This window comes from Oncorhynchus nerka, linkage group LG12, assembly GCF_034236695.1.
Source record: "Oncorhynchus nerka isolate Pitt River linkage group LG12, Oner_Uvic_2.0, whole genome shotgun sequence".
NCBI lineage: Eukaryota > Metazoa > Chordata > Actinopteri > Salmoniformes > Salmonidae > Oncorhynchus > Oncorhynchus nerka.
In genome coordinates, this window is record NC_088407.1 from 14,888,944 (window position 1) to 14,909,627 (window position 20,684).

Sequence of the window (20,684 nt, forward strand, 5' to 3'; positions counted from 1 at the left end):
TAGTGACCAGGGTTCATCTCTCCTCCCTGATGTAGTGACCAGGGTTCATCTGTCCTCCCTGATGTAGTGACCAGGGTTCATCTGTCCTCCCTGATGTAGTGACCAGGGTTCATCTCTCCTCCCTGATGTAGTGACCCGCCTTCTCTGTCCTCCCTGATGTAGTGACCCGCCTTCTCTATACTCCCTGATGTAGTGACCCGCCTTCTCTATACTCCCTGATGTAGTGACCCGCCTTCTCTATACTCCCTGATGTAGTGACCCGCCTTCTCTATCCTCCCTGATGTAGTGACCAGGGTTAATCTGTCCTCCATGATGTAGTGACCCGCCTTCTCTATCCTCCCTGATGTAGTGACCCGCCTTCTCTATACTCCCTGATGTACTGACCAGGGTTCATCTGTCCTCCCTGATGTAGTGACCAGGGTTCATCTGTCCTCCCTGATGTAGTGACCAGGGCTCATCTGTCCTCCCTGATGTAGTGACCAAGGTTCATCTGTCCTCCCTGATGTAGTGACCAGGGTTCATCTGTCCTCCCTGATGTAGTGACCAGGGTTAATCTGTCCTCCCTGATGTAGTGACCAGGGTTAATCTGTCCTCCCTGATGTAGTGACCAGGGCTCATCTGTCCTCCCTGATGTAGTGACCAGGGCTCATCTGTCCTCCCTGATGTAGTGACCAGGGTTCATCTGTCCTCCCTGATGTAGTGACCAGGGTTCATCTGTCCACCCTGATGTAGTGACCAGGGTTCATCTGTCCTCCCTGATGTAGTGACCCGCCTTCTCTATACTCCCTGATGTAGTGACCAGGGTTCACCTCTCCTCCCTGATGTAGTGACCCGCCTTCTCTATACTCCCTGATGTAGTGACCAGGGTTCACCTCTCCTCCCTGATGTAGTGACCCGCCTTCTCTATCCTCCCTGATGTAGTGACCAGGGCTCATCTGTCCTCCCTGATGTAGTGACCAGGGCTCATCTGTCCTCCCTGATGTAGTGACCAGGGTTCATCTGTCCTCCCTGATGTAGTGACCAGGGTTCATCTGTCCTCCCTGATGTAGTGACCAGGGTTCATCTGTCCACCCTGATGTAGTGACCAGGGTTCATCTGTCTCTATCCTCCCTGATGTAGTGACCAGGGTTCATCGGTCCTCCCTGATGTAGTGACCAGGGTTCATCTGTCCTCCCTGATGTAGTGACCAGGGTTCATCTGTCCTCCCTGATGTAGTGACCAGGGTTCATCTGTCCTCCCTGATGTAGTGACCAGGGTTAATCTCTGTCTCTCTCCTCCCTGATGTAGTGACCAGGGTTCACCTCTCCTCCCTGATGTAGTGACCAGGGTTCATCTGTCCTCCCTATAGTGTGGTGACCAGGGTTCATCTCTCCTCTCTGATGTAGTGACCAGGGTTCAGCTGTCCTCCCTGATGTAGTGACCAGGGTTCATCTGTCCTCCCTGATGTAGTGACCAGGGTTAATCTCTGTCTCTCTCCTCCCTGATGTAGTGACCAGGGTTCATCTGTCCTCCCTGATGTAGTGACCAGGGTTCATCTCTCCTCCCTGATGTAGTGACCAGGGTTCATCTCTCCTCCCTGATGTAGTGACCAGGGTTCATCTGTCCTCCCTATAGTGTGGTGACCAGGGTTCATCTGTCCTCCCTGATGTAGTGACCAGGGTTCATCTCTCCTCCCTGATGTAGTGACCAGGGTTCATCTCTCCTCCCTGATGTAGTGACCAGGGTTCATCTCTCCTCCCTGATGTAGTGACCAGGGTTCATCTCTCCTCCCTGATGTAGTGACCAGGGTTCATCTCTCCTCCCTGATGTAGTGACCAGGGTTCATCTCTCCTCTCTGATGTAGTGACCAGGGTTAATCTCTCCTCCCTGATGTAGTGACCAGGGTTCATCTGTCCGTATTGCTGAAGCTGCAACATAATTACAGCCATTTCTGAACTGAAAAGTTCTGTTACCAAAATCCCTCATTTGAACAGGGAAAAACACTCCCTGTTCCCCTGCTCTCGCTAAGTGACACATGTTTGCATCGCATTGACAAAGAACTCTCGGGGTCGACCAACAGCCTAACGACCAAATAATGGACCAGTTGCCTAAATGCGGTCAGTCCTAACGACCACCCATTAGTACTTGTCCACCACAACAAGTGAATGTGGATTTTTAGAGTTGTATTCTCCCCCCTGCCGTCTCCTACCCCTCGCTCTCCTAAATCCCTACTTCTTTTCTTCAACAAAACGGGTACCCAACTTCACACACCGACCTGGGTAACTTTGGACACACCAATTCATTCGTCTGTCTCATTAACATGGTTATTGGACAATGGGGCCAGGCTACATTAGGATTTCAGTGTGGGGTTTCAGAGTTTCAGTGACCAGGGTTTCAGTGTGACATGAAGATTAATATTTAAGCAATAAGGTCCAAGGGGGTGTGGTATAACAGCCATTATAAACTGGGTGGTACGAGCACTGAATGCTAATTGGCTGACAGCCGTGGTATATCAGACCGTATACCACAGGTATGACAAAATGGGGGGGGGGGGGGGGGCGGTATATGGCCAATACACCACGACTAAAGGCTGTATCCGGGCTGTAATCCGCATTGTGCCGTGCTTAAGAACATCCCTTAGTTGTGGTATATTGGCCATATATGTGTTATAACACGGCTTTCAGCCAATCAGCATTCAGGTCTGGAACCACTCGGTTCATAATTGGTAATAGAACATGGGACCACTCTTTCCCAGAGCAGGTTTCTGTTTACACGCTGCAGAGCCAGACATGTTTAACAAAACCAATTTCAGATCTGTACACCCCCCCTCGCCCTGTCGTCCCAGTCTCTCCCCACCTGTGTGTGTGTGAGAATGTGTCTATGCACACGTGTATGTGTGTGTGTGTGTGTGTGTGTGTGTGTGTGTGTGTGTGTGTGTGTGTGTGTGTGGTGTCTGCTGTAATGTAGTGGATATGTGCTGACTTAATCAAAGGGAGTGGAAACACATTTGGGTGCCCTTGATCACAGTCAGTTGTCTTAAACGGCGAGAGAGAGAGGGGAGAGAGAGGGGAGAGTGGGGAGAGACAGAATAGAGAGAGACGGGGAGAGACAGAATAGAGAGAGACGGGGAGACACAGAATAGAGAGAGACAGAATAGAGAGAGAGAATAGAGAGACAGAATAGAGAGATATAGAGAGACGGGGAGAGACAGAATAGAGAGATAGAATAGAGAGAGACAGAATAGAGAGAGAGAGACAGAATAGAGAGAGACAGAATAGAGAGAGGGGGGAGAGACAGAATAGAGAGAGACAGAATAGAGAAAGACGGGGAGAGACAGAATAGAGAGAGACAGAATAGAGAGAGACTGAGGAGAGACAGAATAGAGAGAGACAGAATAGAGAGAGACAGAATAGAGAGAGACAGAATAGAGAGAGACGGGGAGAGACAGAATAGAGAGAGACAGAATAGAGAGACAGAATAGAGAGAGACGGGGAGAGACAGAATAGAGAGAGACAGAATAGAGAGAGACGGGGAGAGACAGAATAGAGAGACAGGGAGAGACAGGGACGGGGAGAGACAGAAGAGAGAGAGACAGAGGGACGGGGAGAGAGAGGGGACGGGGAGAGAGAGGGACGGGGAGAGAGAGGGACGGGGAGAGAGAGGGACGGGGAGAGACAGAAGAGAGACAGAGTGACGGGGAGAGACAGAGGGAGAACTGCAGTGTGAGGAGAGGCTGGCTCCATCTGGGGAGTGGTGGTGGTGGATCTCATCTTATCCAACCTGCAATCTGCAGAAACCCTGACCACGCAGGGTGGAACAATTCCTCTCTTCACCCTCTCCTCCCTTCTTCACTTCCCCATTTTACTGGCCATCAGCCATGTTTGAGAGTGGCTGTGAAAACCCACACCAGCTAGACTTAGTGTGTGGCTCCCTACACACAATGTTAATGTGTAACACAAACACTCCTAATATCATGGTACAATTCTGGAGATTTTACAAAGATATTTTAGAACACGGAGGGATTCCAGAACTCCAGAGACATTCTAGAACACCAGAGAGATTCAGTGAGAGATGGACAATGAACGATAAAAAGGGCATGAGCTGTGATCTCATCTGTCCTTCTCAGAGTTGACAGACAGCTGCTCTGTGTTCTAATGTGTGTGTTCCAATGCACACAGAACCATTGTTCCATTCAGCAGGGCTGGCATGACCTTTGCCCTCTGGGTTGCACTGGTCAGTCCCCGTAATGAGGAGCTCCTGGTACCGGCCTGAGCTTAGGGCTCTTACCTCATCAACCAACACACACACACACACACACACACACACACACACAGCTAGGAGAGGGATGGGACTGTGGTGGGGTGAGAGAGGCCAAGCAAACAACAACTGGACAGGAAGAATAGTTAGGCCTCTCAATGGACATGAAGTCAGTGAAGTGAGTCTCCAGTAGGAATCGTTCCTGTATAATGTATACGCCCAGTCAATCCAGAAGACGAGGCCCGTTTAAGACCATTGAGAGATGCAGCCCTGGAGATAACTGAGATAACTGCACACTGTAGGTCACAGCCACAACGTAGCTAGTCTGACCTAGAGGGAGATAGGGAGGGGGAACAGAGGGCTGTCAGCTGTAGGACGTGAGCAGGTGGAGAGAGGGAGGGGGAACAGAGGGCTGTAGGACGTGAGCAGGTGGAGAGAGGGAGGGGGAACAGAGGGCTGTAGGACGTGAGCAGGTGGAGAGAGGAGGGGGAACAGAGGGCTGTAGGACGTGAGCAGGTGGAGAGGGAGGGGGAACAGAGGGCTGTGGGACGTGAGCAGGTGGAGAGAGGGAGGGGGAACAGAGGGCTGCCAGCTGTAGGACGTGAGCAGGTGGAGAGAGGGAGGGGGAACAGAGGGCTGTAGGACGTGAGCAGGTGGAGAGAGGGAGGGGGAACAGAGGGCTGCCAGCTGTAGGACGTGAGCAGGTGGAGAGGGAGGGAACAGAGGGCTGCCAGCTGTAGGGACAGAGGTGGAGAGAGGGAGGGGAACAGAGGGCTGTAGGACGTGAGCAGGTGGAGAGAGGGAGGGGGAACAGAGGGCTGTAGGACGTGAGCAGGTGGAGAGAGGGAGGGGGAACAGAGGGCTGTAGGACGTGAGCAGGTGGAGAGAGGGAGGTGGAACAGAGGGCTGTAGGACGTGAGCAGGTGGAGAGAGGGAGGGGGAACAGAGTGCTGTCAGCTGTAGGACGTGAGCAGGTGGAGAGCACTAGGTGCCAGGTGGGCCAGCCAGAGAGGGGAAGACAGACTACATCTGGCCCAGCTGCCAGCCTCCTTGCTGGGGTCGGCTCTCCTCGCCTCCCCCTCCTCGCCTTACACCCGCCTCCCTCCACCACCTTGTATATCTATAAAAAGGCTAATCTGCGATATGATCTGTACAACAACAAAACCCATAACACAGATGCGTGTACACAACCTAAAGATGGAGGGAGACTGAAGAGGAACACCTTGTATATCCTCTAATCTTCTGCTGCCTGCCTGACACACACACGGAGGGTTTACCGAAAAGAGACTTCCTCTGCATGAACAGAGAGGGGGGGGGGGGTAGAGAGAGGGGGGTAGAGATGGCAGGTGTATAAATAGCTATATATAAAGAGTAGGCAGTTACATCGTTTTTTTTCCTTCTCCCTTTGTCTCCTCCGTGACACTCAGTCTTTCCCCGTTTCAGATGACAGTCTCTGTTCTCATGGTGACCAAGGCCGGATCGGGATCGGAGTTTAGAACCACGTCGGCGTCGAAGGGGATTCTACGATTCCTCCACATCACAATGGGAAAGATTCCTTTAGTTCCAAAACCAAAAGTCGCACCTCCAGACAGGCTCTAGTCAAATGATTTGCTTGACGTGCATCCTCTATTTTCAGTTCTGATATATCAACAGGAAGTATGTGTGTGTGTGTGTGTGTGTACACACAGGAAACTAGGAGCCTGGACCTACTGAGAAAGAAGCCAAACCATCCTGAACTGCAGCCACTACGGTTCTGTGCTGCCTTCCTAACAATCCAACTGAATCAAGTGCATTCAAATCTAATGACGCCTATGATGTGAATAAAGCCGATTGACTTTAAGCCAAACCAAGAGAAACCACGCCTGATCTAGGATCAGTTTTCCATTTTAGATCATAGTCAATAGGGTTATCGGGGGACCCCGTAGCTGTCAGCACTACAACTCTGATGCTTAGTGAATATGGGCTCAGCCACCCAGGTTCCTGGCTCACTCTTGGTCGGTAGATCTCGCTCTCAAATTCCTCCCCTCTTTAGACTACGGTAGAGTACAGTAGTAGTCTGTCTTCCATTCTCTCCCTGTGGAGATTCTTACTAGCTGGCCTTGTTGACTCGCTCTCCTTCAGACAACTATCTGTCGTCTGTTCCATGGTGGTGTGAATGCAGCTGAGTGAGAGAGAGAGAAAGAACCAGGGGAGGGAAGGTATGTACATAACAAGCCGACAGACATGGCCAAAGGACCCAGCCAAGCCAGGCTAAAAATACCCTGTCGAGGACAGGAGCGCTAAAATGTTCCACACACACAGAGTTCCCACACACCTTTTAGTCAGAGTCCACTACAAACTCTTGCAAAGACATGCACACACTTGACTCGACTACAGAGCACTATACTTTTTCCAAACTACTGGAAAGCGTTTTTCCACCGTCTCGAGGGTCCAGCACTAGGCTGCTCACTAAAAGCTGGCTCCACAGCGAGACCGACTGGCAGCTGGCTTACAGGCAGGTTACGGTGAGGACGGTGAGGACTCGACAGGCAGGTTACGGTGAGGACGGTGAGGACTCTGACAGGCAGGTTACGGTGAGGACTCGACAGGCAGGTTACGGTGAGGACGGTGAGGACTCTGACAGGCAGGTTACGGTGGGGACTCTGACAGGCAGGTTACGGTGGGGACTCTGACAGGCAGGTTACGGTGGGGACTCTGACAAGCAGGTTACGGTGGGGACTCTGACAAGCAGGTTACGGTGGGGACTCTGACAAGCAGGTTACGGTGGGGACTCTGACAAGCAGGTTACGGTGGGGACTCGACAGGCAGGTTACGGTGAGGACGGTGAGGACTCGACAGGCAGGTTACGGTGAGGACTCGACAGACAGGTTAGTGACGACGGTGAGGACTCGACAGGCAGGTTACGGTGAGGACGGTGAGGACGTCAGGCAGGTTACGGTGGGGACTCGACAGGCAGGTTACGGTGACGACGGTGAGGACGACAGGCAGGTTACGGTGAGGACAGTGAGGACGACAGGCAGGTTACGGTGGGGACTCGACAGGCAGGTTACGGTGACGACGACAGGCAGGTTACGGTGAGGACAGTGAGGACGACAGGCAGGTTACGGTGAGGACTCGACAGGCAGGTTACGGTGAGGACGGTACAGGCAGGTTACGGTGAGGACGGTGGGGACTCGACAGGCAGGTTACGGTGAGGACGGTGAGGACGGTGGGGACTCTGACAGGCAGGTTACGGTGAGGACTCGACAGGCAGGTTACGGTGACGACGGAGACTCGACAGACAGGTTTTCTTTGCAATGAATCACAATAGCAATTGTTCACGTATTATAGCCATTAGTAATACATCTAGGCTACATGGGAACCAATGTTACCCTCTTCTGTCCTGTAACAAAGTGTCTCAATAGCCACACACACACACACACACACACACACACACACACAGTTTCCTTTGCGGATGATAATCTGTATCATCGACATCGAGCTAGCCTGTAGCTGTGTCCAAAACAGCCCCCGCATTTCATTTATAGTCCACTACAAAGAAAAGTAAGGAAAGGATACCTAGTCAGTTGTCTAACTGAATGCCTACACCTGAAATGTGGTCTTCCACATTTAACCCAACCGCTCTGAAGTGCAATATACAAGGACTATGGTGTCATTTGGGACAGTCTCAAGGTTTGAGAAGGGCTGTTCCGGCAGCATATTTTAGAAATGGCTCTTTTTTTTTTTTTTTTACCTCTTGGTGCTAGGGGGCAGTATTTTCATTTTTGAAAAAAACAAAAACATTCCCGTTTTAAAACAGGGATATTTTGTCAGGAAAATATGCTAGAATATGCATATAATTGACAGCTATAGATAGAAAACACTAATGTTTCCAAAACTGTAAAGATATTGTCTGAGTATAACAGAACTGATGTTACAGGCGAAAGCCTGAGAAAAATCCAATCGGAAAGTGCCCCAGATTTTGAAAGCGCTGCGTTCCAATGACTCCCTATTCAGCTGTGAATGTACCATCAACGAGCTTACGCTTTCTACGTATTCCCCAAGGTGTCTACAGCATTGTGACGTAGTTTTACGCATTTCTGTTGAAGAATAGCCGTAGGCGGCCACATTGCGTAAGTGGTCACATGGTGGCTCCGAGAGAGGTTCTCGCGTAAAATACAGAGGTAGCCATTACTCCAATCGGGCCTCCTGAAAACGAATTGTCCCGACGGATATATTATCGAATAGATATTAGAAGAACACCTTGAGGATTGATTATAAACAACGTTTGCCATGTTTCTGTCGATATTATGGAGCTAATTTGGAATATTTTTCTGCATTGTGGTGACCGCAATTTCCGGGCGATTTCTCAGCCAAACGTGAAGAACAAACGGAGCTATTTTGCCTACAAAAATAATCTCTTGGGAAAAAAATTCACTTTGGCTGTCTACCTGGGAGTCTCGTGAGTGAAAACATCCGAAGTTCATCAAAGGTAAACAATTTAATTTGATTGCTTTTCTGATTTCCGTGACAAGGTTGCCTGCTGCTAGCAAGGCATAATGCTATGCTATGACAAACTTACACAAATGCTTGTCTAGCTTTGGCTGTAAAGCATATTTTGAAAATCTGAGATGACAGGGTGATTAACAAAAGGCTAAACTGTGTTCCAATATATTTCACTTGTGATTTTCATGAATAGGAAGATGTGTCCGTTGCGTTATGCTAATTCGTGTCAGGCGATGATTACGCTCCCGGATCCGGGTTTGAGAGTCACAAGAAGTTTTAAAGAGTCACCTCGCGATGTTAATCTTAAATTAGTGTGTGGACATTCTGAAATGCAAACAGTATGTGAGAGGTAGGGCTAAACTTTACTCAAGCGATGACGATGACCTAGGCTACAGTGGACAAACACGGAAATATTAATTACCCATTGTGGAGCGTCTAAGGTGAATTGCCCTCTCATTTGGGATGTTCCACTGAATTAGCCCTATGAACGAGTCAAACCCCTAACTCAGAAGGGGCAGAATTAGGCTGAATTAGAACTAACCGCTGTTTCAACCAACCGGTGGCTCTGTTCTGTGACTCTTGGCCGCCATGACAACGGCACGAAAGTATTAGGAACGGATTGGGTTTAAATGTCACAACTTCCACAAAATAACCATGACAACTAGGCCTCATGCCAGGCAAGGCTGTGTCGGCAGAGTGGCAGACAAAGACACCGGACTCAAAGACACCGAACAAATTGGTTGATAGCGTCAAGGCAACTATCTCCCTTACAACATGCAAATAGCTGAGCAATTCATCTCCCCTATCAGAGGGGTATACGACAAAGATGGATCAATGTGTTACCCAGCTAACTGAAAAGCAACCAGAAATAACTATTGAATTTCTGGTTAGTTTTTATTTTTTTTAAAGCTAAACGTATGTGTTTTAGTGTTTTTAATCAATTACACCATGTCCAATTCAAGCTCATCTTAGGAAAAAAATTACAAAATATTTAGGCGTTAGCTGCTGTGTAGTACACCCAGACCCTGCTCTGTAGTACACCCAGACCCTGCTCTGTAGTACACCCAGACCCTGCTCTGTAGTACACCCAGACCCTGCTCTGTAGTACACCCAGACCCTGCTCTGTAGTACACCCATCAGGTATGACCTTTGACCAATGGGAGTGCACAGTAGGCAAACATCTCGGCATGTTTGCTGCTATATTAGGCTACTTCCTGTTTATTTTAGGCATATTTGTTTAACTGGACCCACATCCGCTGTGTTTTCCCCTTCAGCAAAAGCAAGGACACGTCATCTCTGCAACCAGAACCACCTTTCCTGCTAGTTGATTTAACATAAAAGTTCAGATCCGTCCTGATAGACCAGCCTAGACCAGCCTAAATAAAGCCTGAGAAATCACACAGTACGTCATCAGTTATAACCAATGGCGTACAGATACAATCAAAAGTTTAGACAACTACTCATTCAAGGATTTTTCTGTATTTTCACTATTTTCTACATTGTAGAATAATAGTGAAGATATCAAAAGTATGAAATAACAAATATGGAATCATGTAGTTAAAAAAAAAAAAGTTCAATCAAAATATATTTTATATTTGAGATTCTTCAAAGTAGCCACCCAATTCCCTGATGACAGCTCTGCACACTCTTGGCATTCTCTCAACCAGCTTCATGAGGAATGCTTTACCAACAGTCTTGAAGGAGTTCCCACATATGCTGAGCACTTGTTTGCTGCATTTCCTTCACTCTGCAGTCCAACTCATGCCAAAACATCTCAATTAGGTTGAGGTTGGGTGATTGTGGAGGCCAGGTCATCTGATGCAGCACTCCATCACTCTCCTTCTTGGTCAAATAGCCCTTACACAGCCTGAAGGTGTGTTGGGTCATTGTCCTGTTGCAAAACAAATGATAGTTCCACTAAGCACAAACCACATGGGATGGCGTATCGCTGCAGAATTCTGTGGTAACCACACTGGTTAAGTGTGCCTTGAATTCTAAATAAATCACAGACAGTGTCACCAGCAAAACACCATCCCACCTCCTCCTCCATGCTTCACGGTGGGAACCACACATGCAGAGATCATCCGTTCACCTACTCTGCGTCTCACAAAGACACGGTGGATGGAACCAACATTTTTAAAATTGGACTCCTCAGACCAAAAATGACAGAGTTCCACCGGTCTAATGTCCATTGCTTGTGTTTGGCCGAAGCAAGTCACGTTGTCCTTTAGTAGTGGTTTCTTTGCAACAATTCGACCATGAAGGCCTGATTCATGCAGTCTCCTCTGAACAGTTGATGTTGAGATGTGTGTTACTTGAAATGTGTGAAGCATTTACTTGGCCTGCAATTTCTGAGGCTGGTAACTCTAATGATCGTATCCTCTGCAGCAGAGGCAACTCTGGATTTTCCATTCCTGTGGCGGTCCTCATGAGACAGTTTCATCATAGCGATTGATATTTTTTGCGACTGCACTTGAAGAAACGTTAAAAGTTCTTGAAATCTTCCGGATTGACTGACCTTCATGTCTTAAAGTAATGATGGACTGTTGTTTGTCTTTGCTTATTTGAGCTGTTCTTGCCATAATATGGACTTCTTATCCATTAACATAAAATTGATCAAAAATACAGTGTAATTATTGTTAATGTTGTAAATGACTATTGCAGCTGGAAACAGAAGATTTTCTTTTAATGGAGTATCTACATAGGCGTACAGAGGCCCATTATCAGCAACCATCACTCCTGTGTTCCAATGGCACGTTGTGTTAGCTAATCCAAGTTTATCATTTTAAAAGGATAATTGATCATTAGAAAACCCTTTTGCAATTATGTTAACACAGCTGATAATTGTTGTTCTAATTAAAGAAGCAAAAAAAACTGGCCTTCTTTAGACTAGTTGAGTATCTGAAGCATCAGCATGTGTGGGTTCGATTACAGGCTCAAAATGGTCAGAAACAAAGAACTTTCTTCTGAAACTCATCAGTCTATTCTTGTTCTGAGAAATGGAGGCTATTCCATGTGAGAAATTGACAAAAAAAACTGAAGATCTCATACAACGCTGTGTACTACTCCCTTCACAGAACAGAGCAAACTGACTCTAACCAGAATAGAGAGGAGTGGGAGGCCCCGGTGCACAACTGAGCAAGAGGAGAAGTGTATTAGAGTGTCTAGTTTGAGAAACAGACGCCTCACAAGTCCTCATTACCGATTGTTATGAATACTTGAAACCGGCCCTAATTAAAAATCGGCCATGCCAATTAAATCGGTCGACCTCTATTAACCATGTCTACACTGTATTTCTGATCAATTTGATGTTATTTTAAAATGCACCAAAAAAAGTGCTTTTCTTTAAAAAAACAAGGACATTTCTAAGTGACCAAACTTTTGAACGGTAGTGTGTGTGTGTATATATATATAGTCTATAACCATGACAACAGATAAGCCTACTTAAAATGGAGGGAATCAGCGTCATCTCTTAAAGCCTAACCACGAGTAATTGAGGGGGACAGTCCTAATCATAAGACTAATTGGCTTCAAAACACCATTTATTTTCTCCAACGATGCGTGAATGTCAGCCTGGGCTGATAGGGGCTGCTGCCTGCTGCAGTGTGGGGCTGATACAATACCGTGATATGGACACCAGCTATTGGTACTAACTAATAAGCATTATAACAGTTCCAAATAGATATCATTGTCTCCTGTATAGCCGTTGCAGAGTAGCTTGGCACTGGGGACACCAATGATGATACACCTTTCAGTGATTCCTCACAAAACCAGGGCAACACCAAACAAAATACTATGAATTGGGAGATTTTCACAAAATGTAATCCATAGAATAATTATTTAGAGGCAGGATTGTTAACACATATGACATTTATATCTAAAAGCATAATCAAATATGGCATATTTATGACATGTTGGCCTTAGCCAGGCCTGCTAAGCATTGAGTAGTGTAGGGACAGCAGTTACGATACAACCCTAGTCATGACAACACCATAATGAACATTGCATTGTAACAGCTGAGTAGTGTAGGGACAGCAGTTATAATACAACCCTAGTCATGACAACACCATAATGAACATTGCATTGTAACAGCTCAGTAGTGTAGGGACAGCAGTTACGATATAACCCTTAAATGTAAATGTAAACCCTAGTCATGACAACACCATAATGAACATTGCATTGTAACAGCTGAGTAGTGTAGAGACAGCAGTTACGATACAACCCTAGTCATGACAACACCATAATGAACATTGCATTGTACCAGCTGAGTAGTGTAGAGACAGCAGTTACGATACAACCCTAGTCATGACAACACCATAATGAACATTGCATTGTAACAGCTGAGTAGTGCAGAGACAGCAGTTACGATACAACCCTAGTCATGACAACATAATGAACTGCTAAGCATTGTAACAGCTGAGTAGTGCAGAGACAGCAGTTACGATACAACCCTAGTCATGACAACACCATAATGAACATTGCATTGTAACAGCTGAGTAGTGTAGAGACAGCAGTTACGATACAACCCTAGTCATGACAACACCATAATGAACATTGCATTGTACCAGCTGAGTCGTGTAGAGACAGCAGTTACGATACAACCCTAGTCATGACAACACCATAATGAACATTGCATTGTAACAGCTGAGTAGTGCAGAGACAGCAGTTACGATACAACCCTAGTCATGACAACACCATAATGAACATTGCATTGTAACAGCTGAGTAGTGTAGAGACAGCAGTTATAATACAACCCTAGTCATGACAACACCATAATGAACTGCTAAGCATTGTAACAGCTGAGTAGTGCAGAGACAGCAGTTACGATACAACCCTAGTCATGACAACACCATAATGAACATTGCATTGTAACAGCTGAGTAGTGTAGAGACAGTAGTTACGATACAACCCTAGTTATGACAACACCATAATGAACATTGCATTGTAACAGCTGAGTAGTGTAGGGACAGCAGTTACGATACAACCCTAGTCATGACAACACCATAATGAACATTGCATTGTAACAGCTGAGTAGTGTAGGGACAGCAGTTACGATACAACCCTAGTCATGACAACACCATAATGAACATTGCATTGTAACAGCTGAGTAGTGCAGAGACAGCAGTTACGATACAACCCTAGTCATGACAACATAATGAACTGCTAAGCATTGTAACAGCTGAGTAGTGCAGAGACAGCAGTTACGATACAACCCTAGTCATGACAACACCATAATGAACATTGCATTGTAACAGCTGAGTAGTGTAGGGACAGCAGTTACGATACAACCCTAGTCATGACAACACCATAATGAACATTGCATTGTACCAGCTGAGTCGTGTAGAGACAGCAGTTACGATACAACCCTAGTCATGACAACACCATAATGAACATTGCATTGTAACAGCTGAGTAGTGCAGAGACAGCAGTTATAATACAACCCTAGTCATGACAACACCATAATGAACTGCTAAGCATTGTAACAGCTGAGTAGTGCAGAGACAGCAGTTACGATACAACCCTAGTCATGACAACACCATAATGAACATTGCATTGTAACAGCTGAGTAGTGTAGAGACAGTAGTTACGATACAACCCTAGTTATGACAACACCATAATGAACATTGCATTGTAACAGCTGAGTAGTGTAGGGACAGCAGTTACGATACAACCCTAGTCATGACAACACCATAATGAACATTGCATTGTAACAGCTGAGTAGTGTAGGGACAGCAGTTACGATACAACCCTAGTCATGACAACACCATAATGAACATTGCATTGTAACAGCTGAGTAGTGCAGAGACAGCAGTTACGATACAACCCTAGTCATGACAACATAATGAACTGCTAAGCATTGTAACAGCTGAGTAGTGCAGAGACAGCAGTTACGATACAACCCTAGTCATGACAACACCATAATGAACATTGCATTGTAACAGCTGAGTAGTGTAGAGACAGCAGTTACGATACAACCCTAGTCATGACAACACCATAATGAACATTGCATTGTACCAGCTGAGTCGTGTAGAGACAGCAGTTACGATACAACCCTAGTCATGACAACACCATAATGAACATTGCATTGTAACAGCTGAGTAGTGCAGAGACAGCAGTTACGATACAACCCTAGTCATGACAACACCATAATGAACATTGCATTGTAACAGCTGAGTAGTGTAGAGACAGCAGTTATAATACAACCCTAGTCATGACAACACCATAATGAACTGCTAAGCATTGTAACAGCTGAGTAGTGCAGAGACAGCAGTTACGATACAACCCTAGTCATGACAACACCATAATGAACATTGCATTGTAACAGCTGAGTAGTGTAGAGACAGTAGTTACGATACAACCCTAGTCATGACAACACCATAATGAACATTGCATTGTAACAGCTGAGTAGTGTAGGGACAGCAGTTACGATACAACCCTAGTCATGACAACACCATAATGAACATTGCATTGTAACAGCTGAGTAGTGTAGGGACAGCAGTTACGATACAACCCTAGTCATGACAACACCATAATGAACATTGCATTGTAACAGCTGAGTAGTGTAGTTATAATACAACAGAGACAACACCATAATGAACAGTTACAGATAGTGCAGAGACAGCAGTTACGATACAACCCTAGTCATGACAACACCATAATGAACATTGCAGATGTATTTTCCTCTTTCACGTATCGTCTCCGATCTAGTCTTGACTCATTATCTCCATCAGACAGGGACACATGAACTTAAGACTTTCATCAACGCCGCTTCCTCAAATGCCCTTCAGTTCCGTCACATAGACAGTAACCAACAATGGCCACTGGAAAATAAATAGGCATCAAGTTCACATGTCAACTTTTTTTTTTTTTCTCCAGCAGAACATGTTGGGGGTTTTTGTTGCAGCCAAAACGCCATACACGTCACAGGAATTCCGTCGGTGAAAATAAGAGGGTACAAAAATAATGGCATGATACAGCCGTGACCAGGAACGGCAGCATGGTAAGTAAAGGCACAATGACGTCAGCCAGCTGGACCTTGGAAAGCACTGCTAATCATCATCTTATTAATAAATGAATAACCAGTATCCACTGTTCAGACAGAGACAGTGGGGGGGACGCAACATCCACAGAAATTCACTGATAACGTCTGCTAGGCTACTGTCTACTATGTAATTCTAGCTAAGGAAGTGACTACAGTGTGATGGAATTCAACACAGTAGCGAAATAGCTACAGTACCGGTATGTTTGGTTTTGACAGCAGGTATGTTTGGTTTTGATCTAAGCACACAGACTCATCCCAAGATGTACTCTTAAGGAGCCACCATTACTCCTTAGGGAGCCACCATTACTCCTTGGGGAGCCACCATTACTCCTTGGGGAGCCACCATTGCCCCTTGGGGAGCCACCATTGCCCCTTTGCCCCTTGGGGAGCCACCATTGCCCCTTGGGGAGCCACCATTGCCCCTTGGGGAGCCACCATTGCCCCTTGGGGAGCCACCATTGCCCCTTGGGGAGCCACCATTGCCCCTTGGGGAGCCACCATTGCCCCTTGGGGAGCCACCATTGCCCCTTAGGGAGCCACCATTGCCCCTTAAGGAGCCACCATTACCCCTTAAGGTGCAAGGATCCATCTAAATGTGAATCGATTCTCAACTGCAATACGGTTCTAGAAACATAAAGCCCTGCACTTTCATATCACATTAAAATAATTTCAAATGCTAAATATACAAGTACTATAGACCGTTTTAACCACAGTTGCAGCCAACAGGATTTCTCAGTGACAACACATTTCTGGCGGCCTTCTGTTAAAAACAGCCTTAATTTCGGTTACACACAGGTGTTTGGAGCATGCTAGATATCTAATTAACACAGGTGGTCCCTCAGTCTTCTGTCAACAACGGCAGTGTGGGAACACTAACTCTATAAAAAGACGTGTATCAATTTAACCTTTTGGTGCTTCAAAACCATACCGCAATAGATTCATCAAGCGTCGGGGCTCTTAACAAAACTCCCCTCATACAGAAGACGCCTGCTTCCAATGACTCTTATGTGTAATGTAATGGAACTGAGAGTCATGATCAAGGGCTAACACTCAGACAGACAGCAGACAGACAAGAAACATGAGGATTGACAGTAGACAGGCAGGCGTCCACCCCCACACACACACACATATATACTCACAATCAAGGTGTTTCTTCTTGGGGCCGCTGACTTCGTGCGTCGTGGCCTTGCACACGGCTTTACTGATAGCAGACCCGGTCATGCTGTGCTGTGCCGCTGCGAAGCGATCCGTTATAGACTGTCCTGACATTGTGTTTCACCGTTTCGCTACAAAACCCACTATAGTTAGATGATAAACACACACACAATGTCCAACGATTGGATATTAGCTGACGTGCGTAACACCAATGATGGCAAGGAGGTTTCGGGCCACGGGAATCGGTCCCGTTAAAAAGAAGTGGTATGACGTCCTAGTCCAGTATCGCTGAAAGATATCCGACTAATTTTAGTTTTTTTGTTTGTTGCAACCTAAAAAAAAAAAATCCGGACACACAATATGTTATTATGTCTTGAATAAGCAAATCAATTAACAACTAACTAGTTAACGTTAGCTATCATTAACAAGGTATTCTGTAATAGTAACAAACAAAACACACAACAACAAAAAGGTTGACATTAACAAGTAAACTAGCTTTGTGTTAGCTAATATTTCCGTTTCTGCACTCGAACCACGAATGAGTCCCACTATGCAATTTGTAAACAGAAATGTCAGCTCGCTGGCTACATATAAACATCTCTAGCTAGCTGGATACCTACGGGTCAATTTAACAAGACCACTGGCGAGACAACCCTGAATTATGATCACCGTTTTTAGCCAAACTAGCTAAAACAGTTACTACTCAAATAAAATCACTCTTCTTCAGAATTCAACTTCCACTGAGGTTTTGTGTGTTTAGGTTACCTCGAAAAGACCGGTCCCTTTTTTGGGGTTTCGAGTGAAACATAACGAAAATAGGCAAAACGTGAAACTATCAAACTTTCCCAACTTGTCTTGAGCTTCAGACTAGATGTAGACGGAGAGAAGACAGCAGCCAGTTGACCGGCCTTCCTGCTATAACACAACACCCTCTAACTACCTAGTGTCGTCCTGTCTCAACCCTGCTTCCTCCGAGTCCGGTACTAGGAGAGGAACACCTGAATTTAACCTATTTGGTCCGATATATCCATGAAATTGGCAACAACAAAAAAACTACAAAAAAAACACCCGTCAGAAACCACTGAACCTTGACATCCAACTCATATCGTCGTCTTTTGTATTGTTCAAGTCTTGTTGAATATGTAAGGGCTTGGCTCCACTTGCTGCCTGCCTACTACCGCGGACAAAATGGCAGCGTAGGAATCAGCTGATCTGAGAAAGAGTTGATTGGATGGGACCTGGACCGTGTCGGAAATTTAAGGTAGAAATGTGACGACGGTCATGGCACGTCTAAGACTAATACAGAAATAAACGTTGTTTAATTTGTTTGAATAAAATAAAAACTCCACAGCCATTTACAATGTTTTTATTCATTGAATAAATTGTTATTCAAGCTCTCATTTATCCGCTGTATATGTGATTTTAACCATGTAATATTTACACATTTAAGGTCGTATTAAATTATTTCTCAAACTCCGTGTCCTTGATTGACTCTCGCGCTCCGAGTATGGAACATTGTGTGCCTGAAAATCCTGAGAAGGACAATGATGTGCATTAATATTAGCCTGCCTGCCTTCCATCTGTGCGACGTGCGCACAAAATATATGACAACGCTCAAGGTAATTTCCCCCGGTGGTATTTCACAATGGATGCAATAAATGAGGCGATAGCCTCTAATAGATGTTTTCCTATAATGAAACCCATTCTGCTCCTGCCGTAGGCTACTTCACTACTGAAGGCATATGTCTATTTAAACTGTATGATGCTGATCATTCATATAAAGTCACTGTTTATTTTTGCCTGACTGAATATCAGGAGATGTAGGAATACTGAATATAGGTCTTATACAGTAGTATATCGTCGTTATTACTTCTAGACTGCCTACAACGTAGGCTATAGCAGAGGCTTAACCATATAGTTTATGGGCTTTATATGAGATGTTTTCCCTTCCCTTATCAGACCACCTCTTACTTTTACAAAGCCCTGGTTAAGAGTTCAAAGTCAAGATGATGATGATGATGATGATGATGATGATGATGATGATAGAAACCATGGTTTCAGAATTAACCTCAAAGCATTTGCTTGCCCCCCTCACACACGCACACACACACACACACACACACACACACACACACACACACAGCGTTTGACCTGGATTTCATAAACTAATCTAATGTAGGGCTGTGTTCAAAAGTACACATTGGAAAGTGTCTCTGTGTCAGGTACATTCCAGACAAATATCGATCGTTCTGCAGATCTAGGATCAACATTGTAAGGTGGAGGAGAGGGGTGGGTGGGGGGGGTGTATAACACAGCATTGAGGTGTGTAGCAGATAAATCATTTTCCAGGAAGTGCATGTATGAGAAGCGATGAGCCACATTCTGTCTTTGTAGTGAGAGGAAGTGGTCAGGAGGGGTGGTGCAAAGCAACGGTTTTCTTCTGAGTACAAACAATATTACGTGCACACTCACACTCACACGGTAGTCCTCAGACACATGAATTAATGATGATATTCATTTTCATTTCAAAACAACACACGTGGTTCATTGTTTCCAGTCCCGTGTGTCCCAGCTGGTAGAACACAGTGTTTGCAACACCGGGGTTGTGGGTTTGATTCTCAAGGGAGACATATATATATATATGAAAATATATTCACTCAGTTGCTCTGGATAAGAGTGTCTGCTGAACTCTCCAAAAAACATTGAATATTTGTATTTATAGTCATAAAATAAGGTACTGGTAATTACAAACATGTATTTCAAAACTCACCTAAATAATAAATATACTGAACAAAAATATACACGTGAAGTGTTGGTCCAGTGTTTCATGAGCTGAAATAAAAGATCCCAGAAATGTTCCATGTGCACAAATTTGTTACATTCCTGTTAGTGAGCATTTCTCATTTGCCAAGATAATCTATCCACCTGACTGACAGGTGTGGCATAACAAGAAGGGGATTAAAGAGCATGATCATAACACAGGTGCACCTTGTGCTGGGGAGAATAAAAGGCCACTAAAATATGCAGTTTTGTATATGCACAATGCCAAAGATTTCGCAGATTCTGAGAGAATGTGCAATTGGCATGCAAGAATGTCCACCAGAGCTGTTGCCAGAGAATTCAATGTTAATTTATCTACCATAAGCCGCCTCCAACTTCGTTTTAGAGAATTTGGCAGCACATCCATCCGGCCTCGCAACCGCAGACCATGTGTAACCACGCCAGCCCAGGACCTCCACATCCGGCTTCTTCACCTGCGGGATCGTCTGAGTCCAGCCACCCAGACAGCTGATGAAACTGAGGAGTATTTTTGTCTGTACTGAAGCCCGTTTGTGGGGAGAAACTCATTCTGATTGGCTGGGCCTGGCTCGGTGGGTCATGTGAAATACATAGATTAGGGCCTAATTAATTTTTTTCAATTGACTGATTTCTTTATATGAACTGTAACTCAGTAAAATCGTTAAAATTGTTGCATGTTGTGTTTATATTTATGTTCAGTATACATTATAGTCATTTATATTCATCCAATAGAAAAATGTATCAAACAAATGTCAAATGTTCTTTCCTCTTCCTCTTTCAATGTTCCAAAGTTCCATTCTATTTCAAAGTTCCATTCTATTTCAAAGTTCTATTCTCCCCGAAACAGTTTGAGGACATCGCCATCTAGCGGCACTAGCGTATAATTATTTCCATGGCAACTAGATATGAACCAGTAGCCCATAGCAACAAGCAGTAGCAGCAGCAGTCAGCTTTAGTCCTAGTCAAC

The 20,684-nt window shown here is 45.4% G+C and overlaps 1 protein-coding gene across 10 annotated transcripts in view; it reads right to left on the minus strand.

The window, feature by feature from the left end:
* LOC115121732 (phosphatidylinositol-binding clathrin assembly protein-like) overlaps positions 1 to 18,117 on the minus strand; it is a 92,739-nt gene extending 74,622 nt beyond the window's left edge. For 4 of the 10 annotated variants that reach the window (XM_065025266.1, XM_065025264.1, XM_065025270.1 and 1 more), the window contains exon 1: positions 16,903 to 18,114. In XM_065025266.1, coding sequence (XP_064881338.1) covers positions 16,903 to 17,032 — 130 coding nt within the window. In that variant the 5' untranslated portion in view covers positions 17,033 to 18,114. Of the gene's footprint in view, positions 1 to 16,902 lie in introns of all 10 variants that reach the window. The other 6 variants (XM_065025267.1, XM_065025265.1, XM_065025259.1 and 3 more) reach the window with 3 other exon arrangements.
* Between the last annotated feature and the right edge of the window lie 2,567 nt (positions 18,118 to 20,684).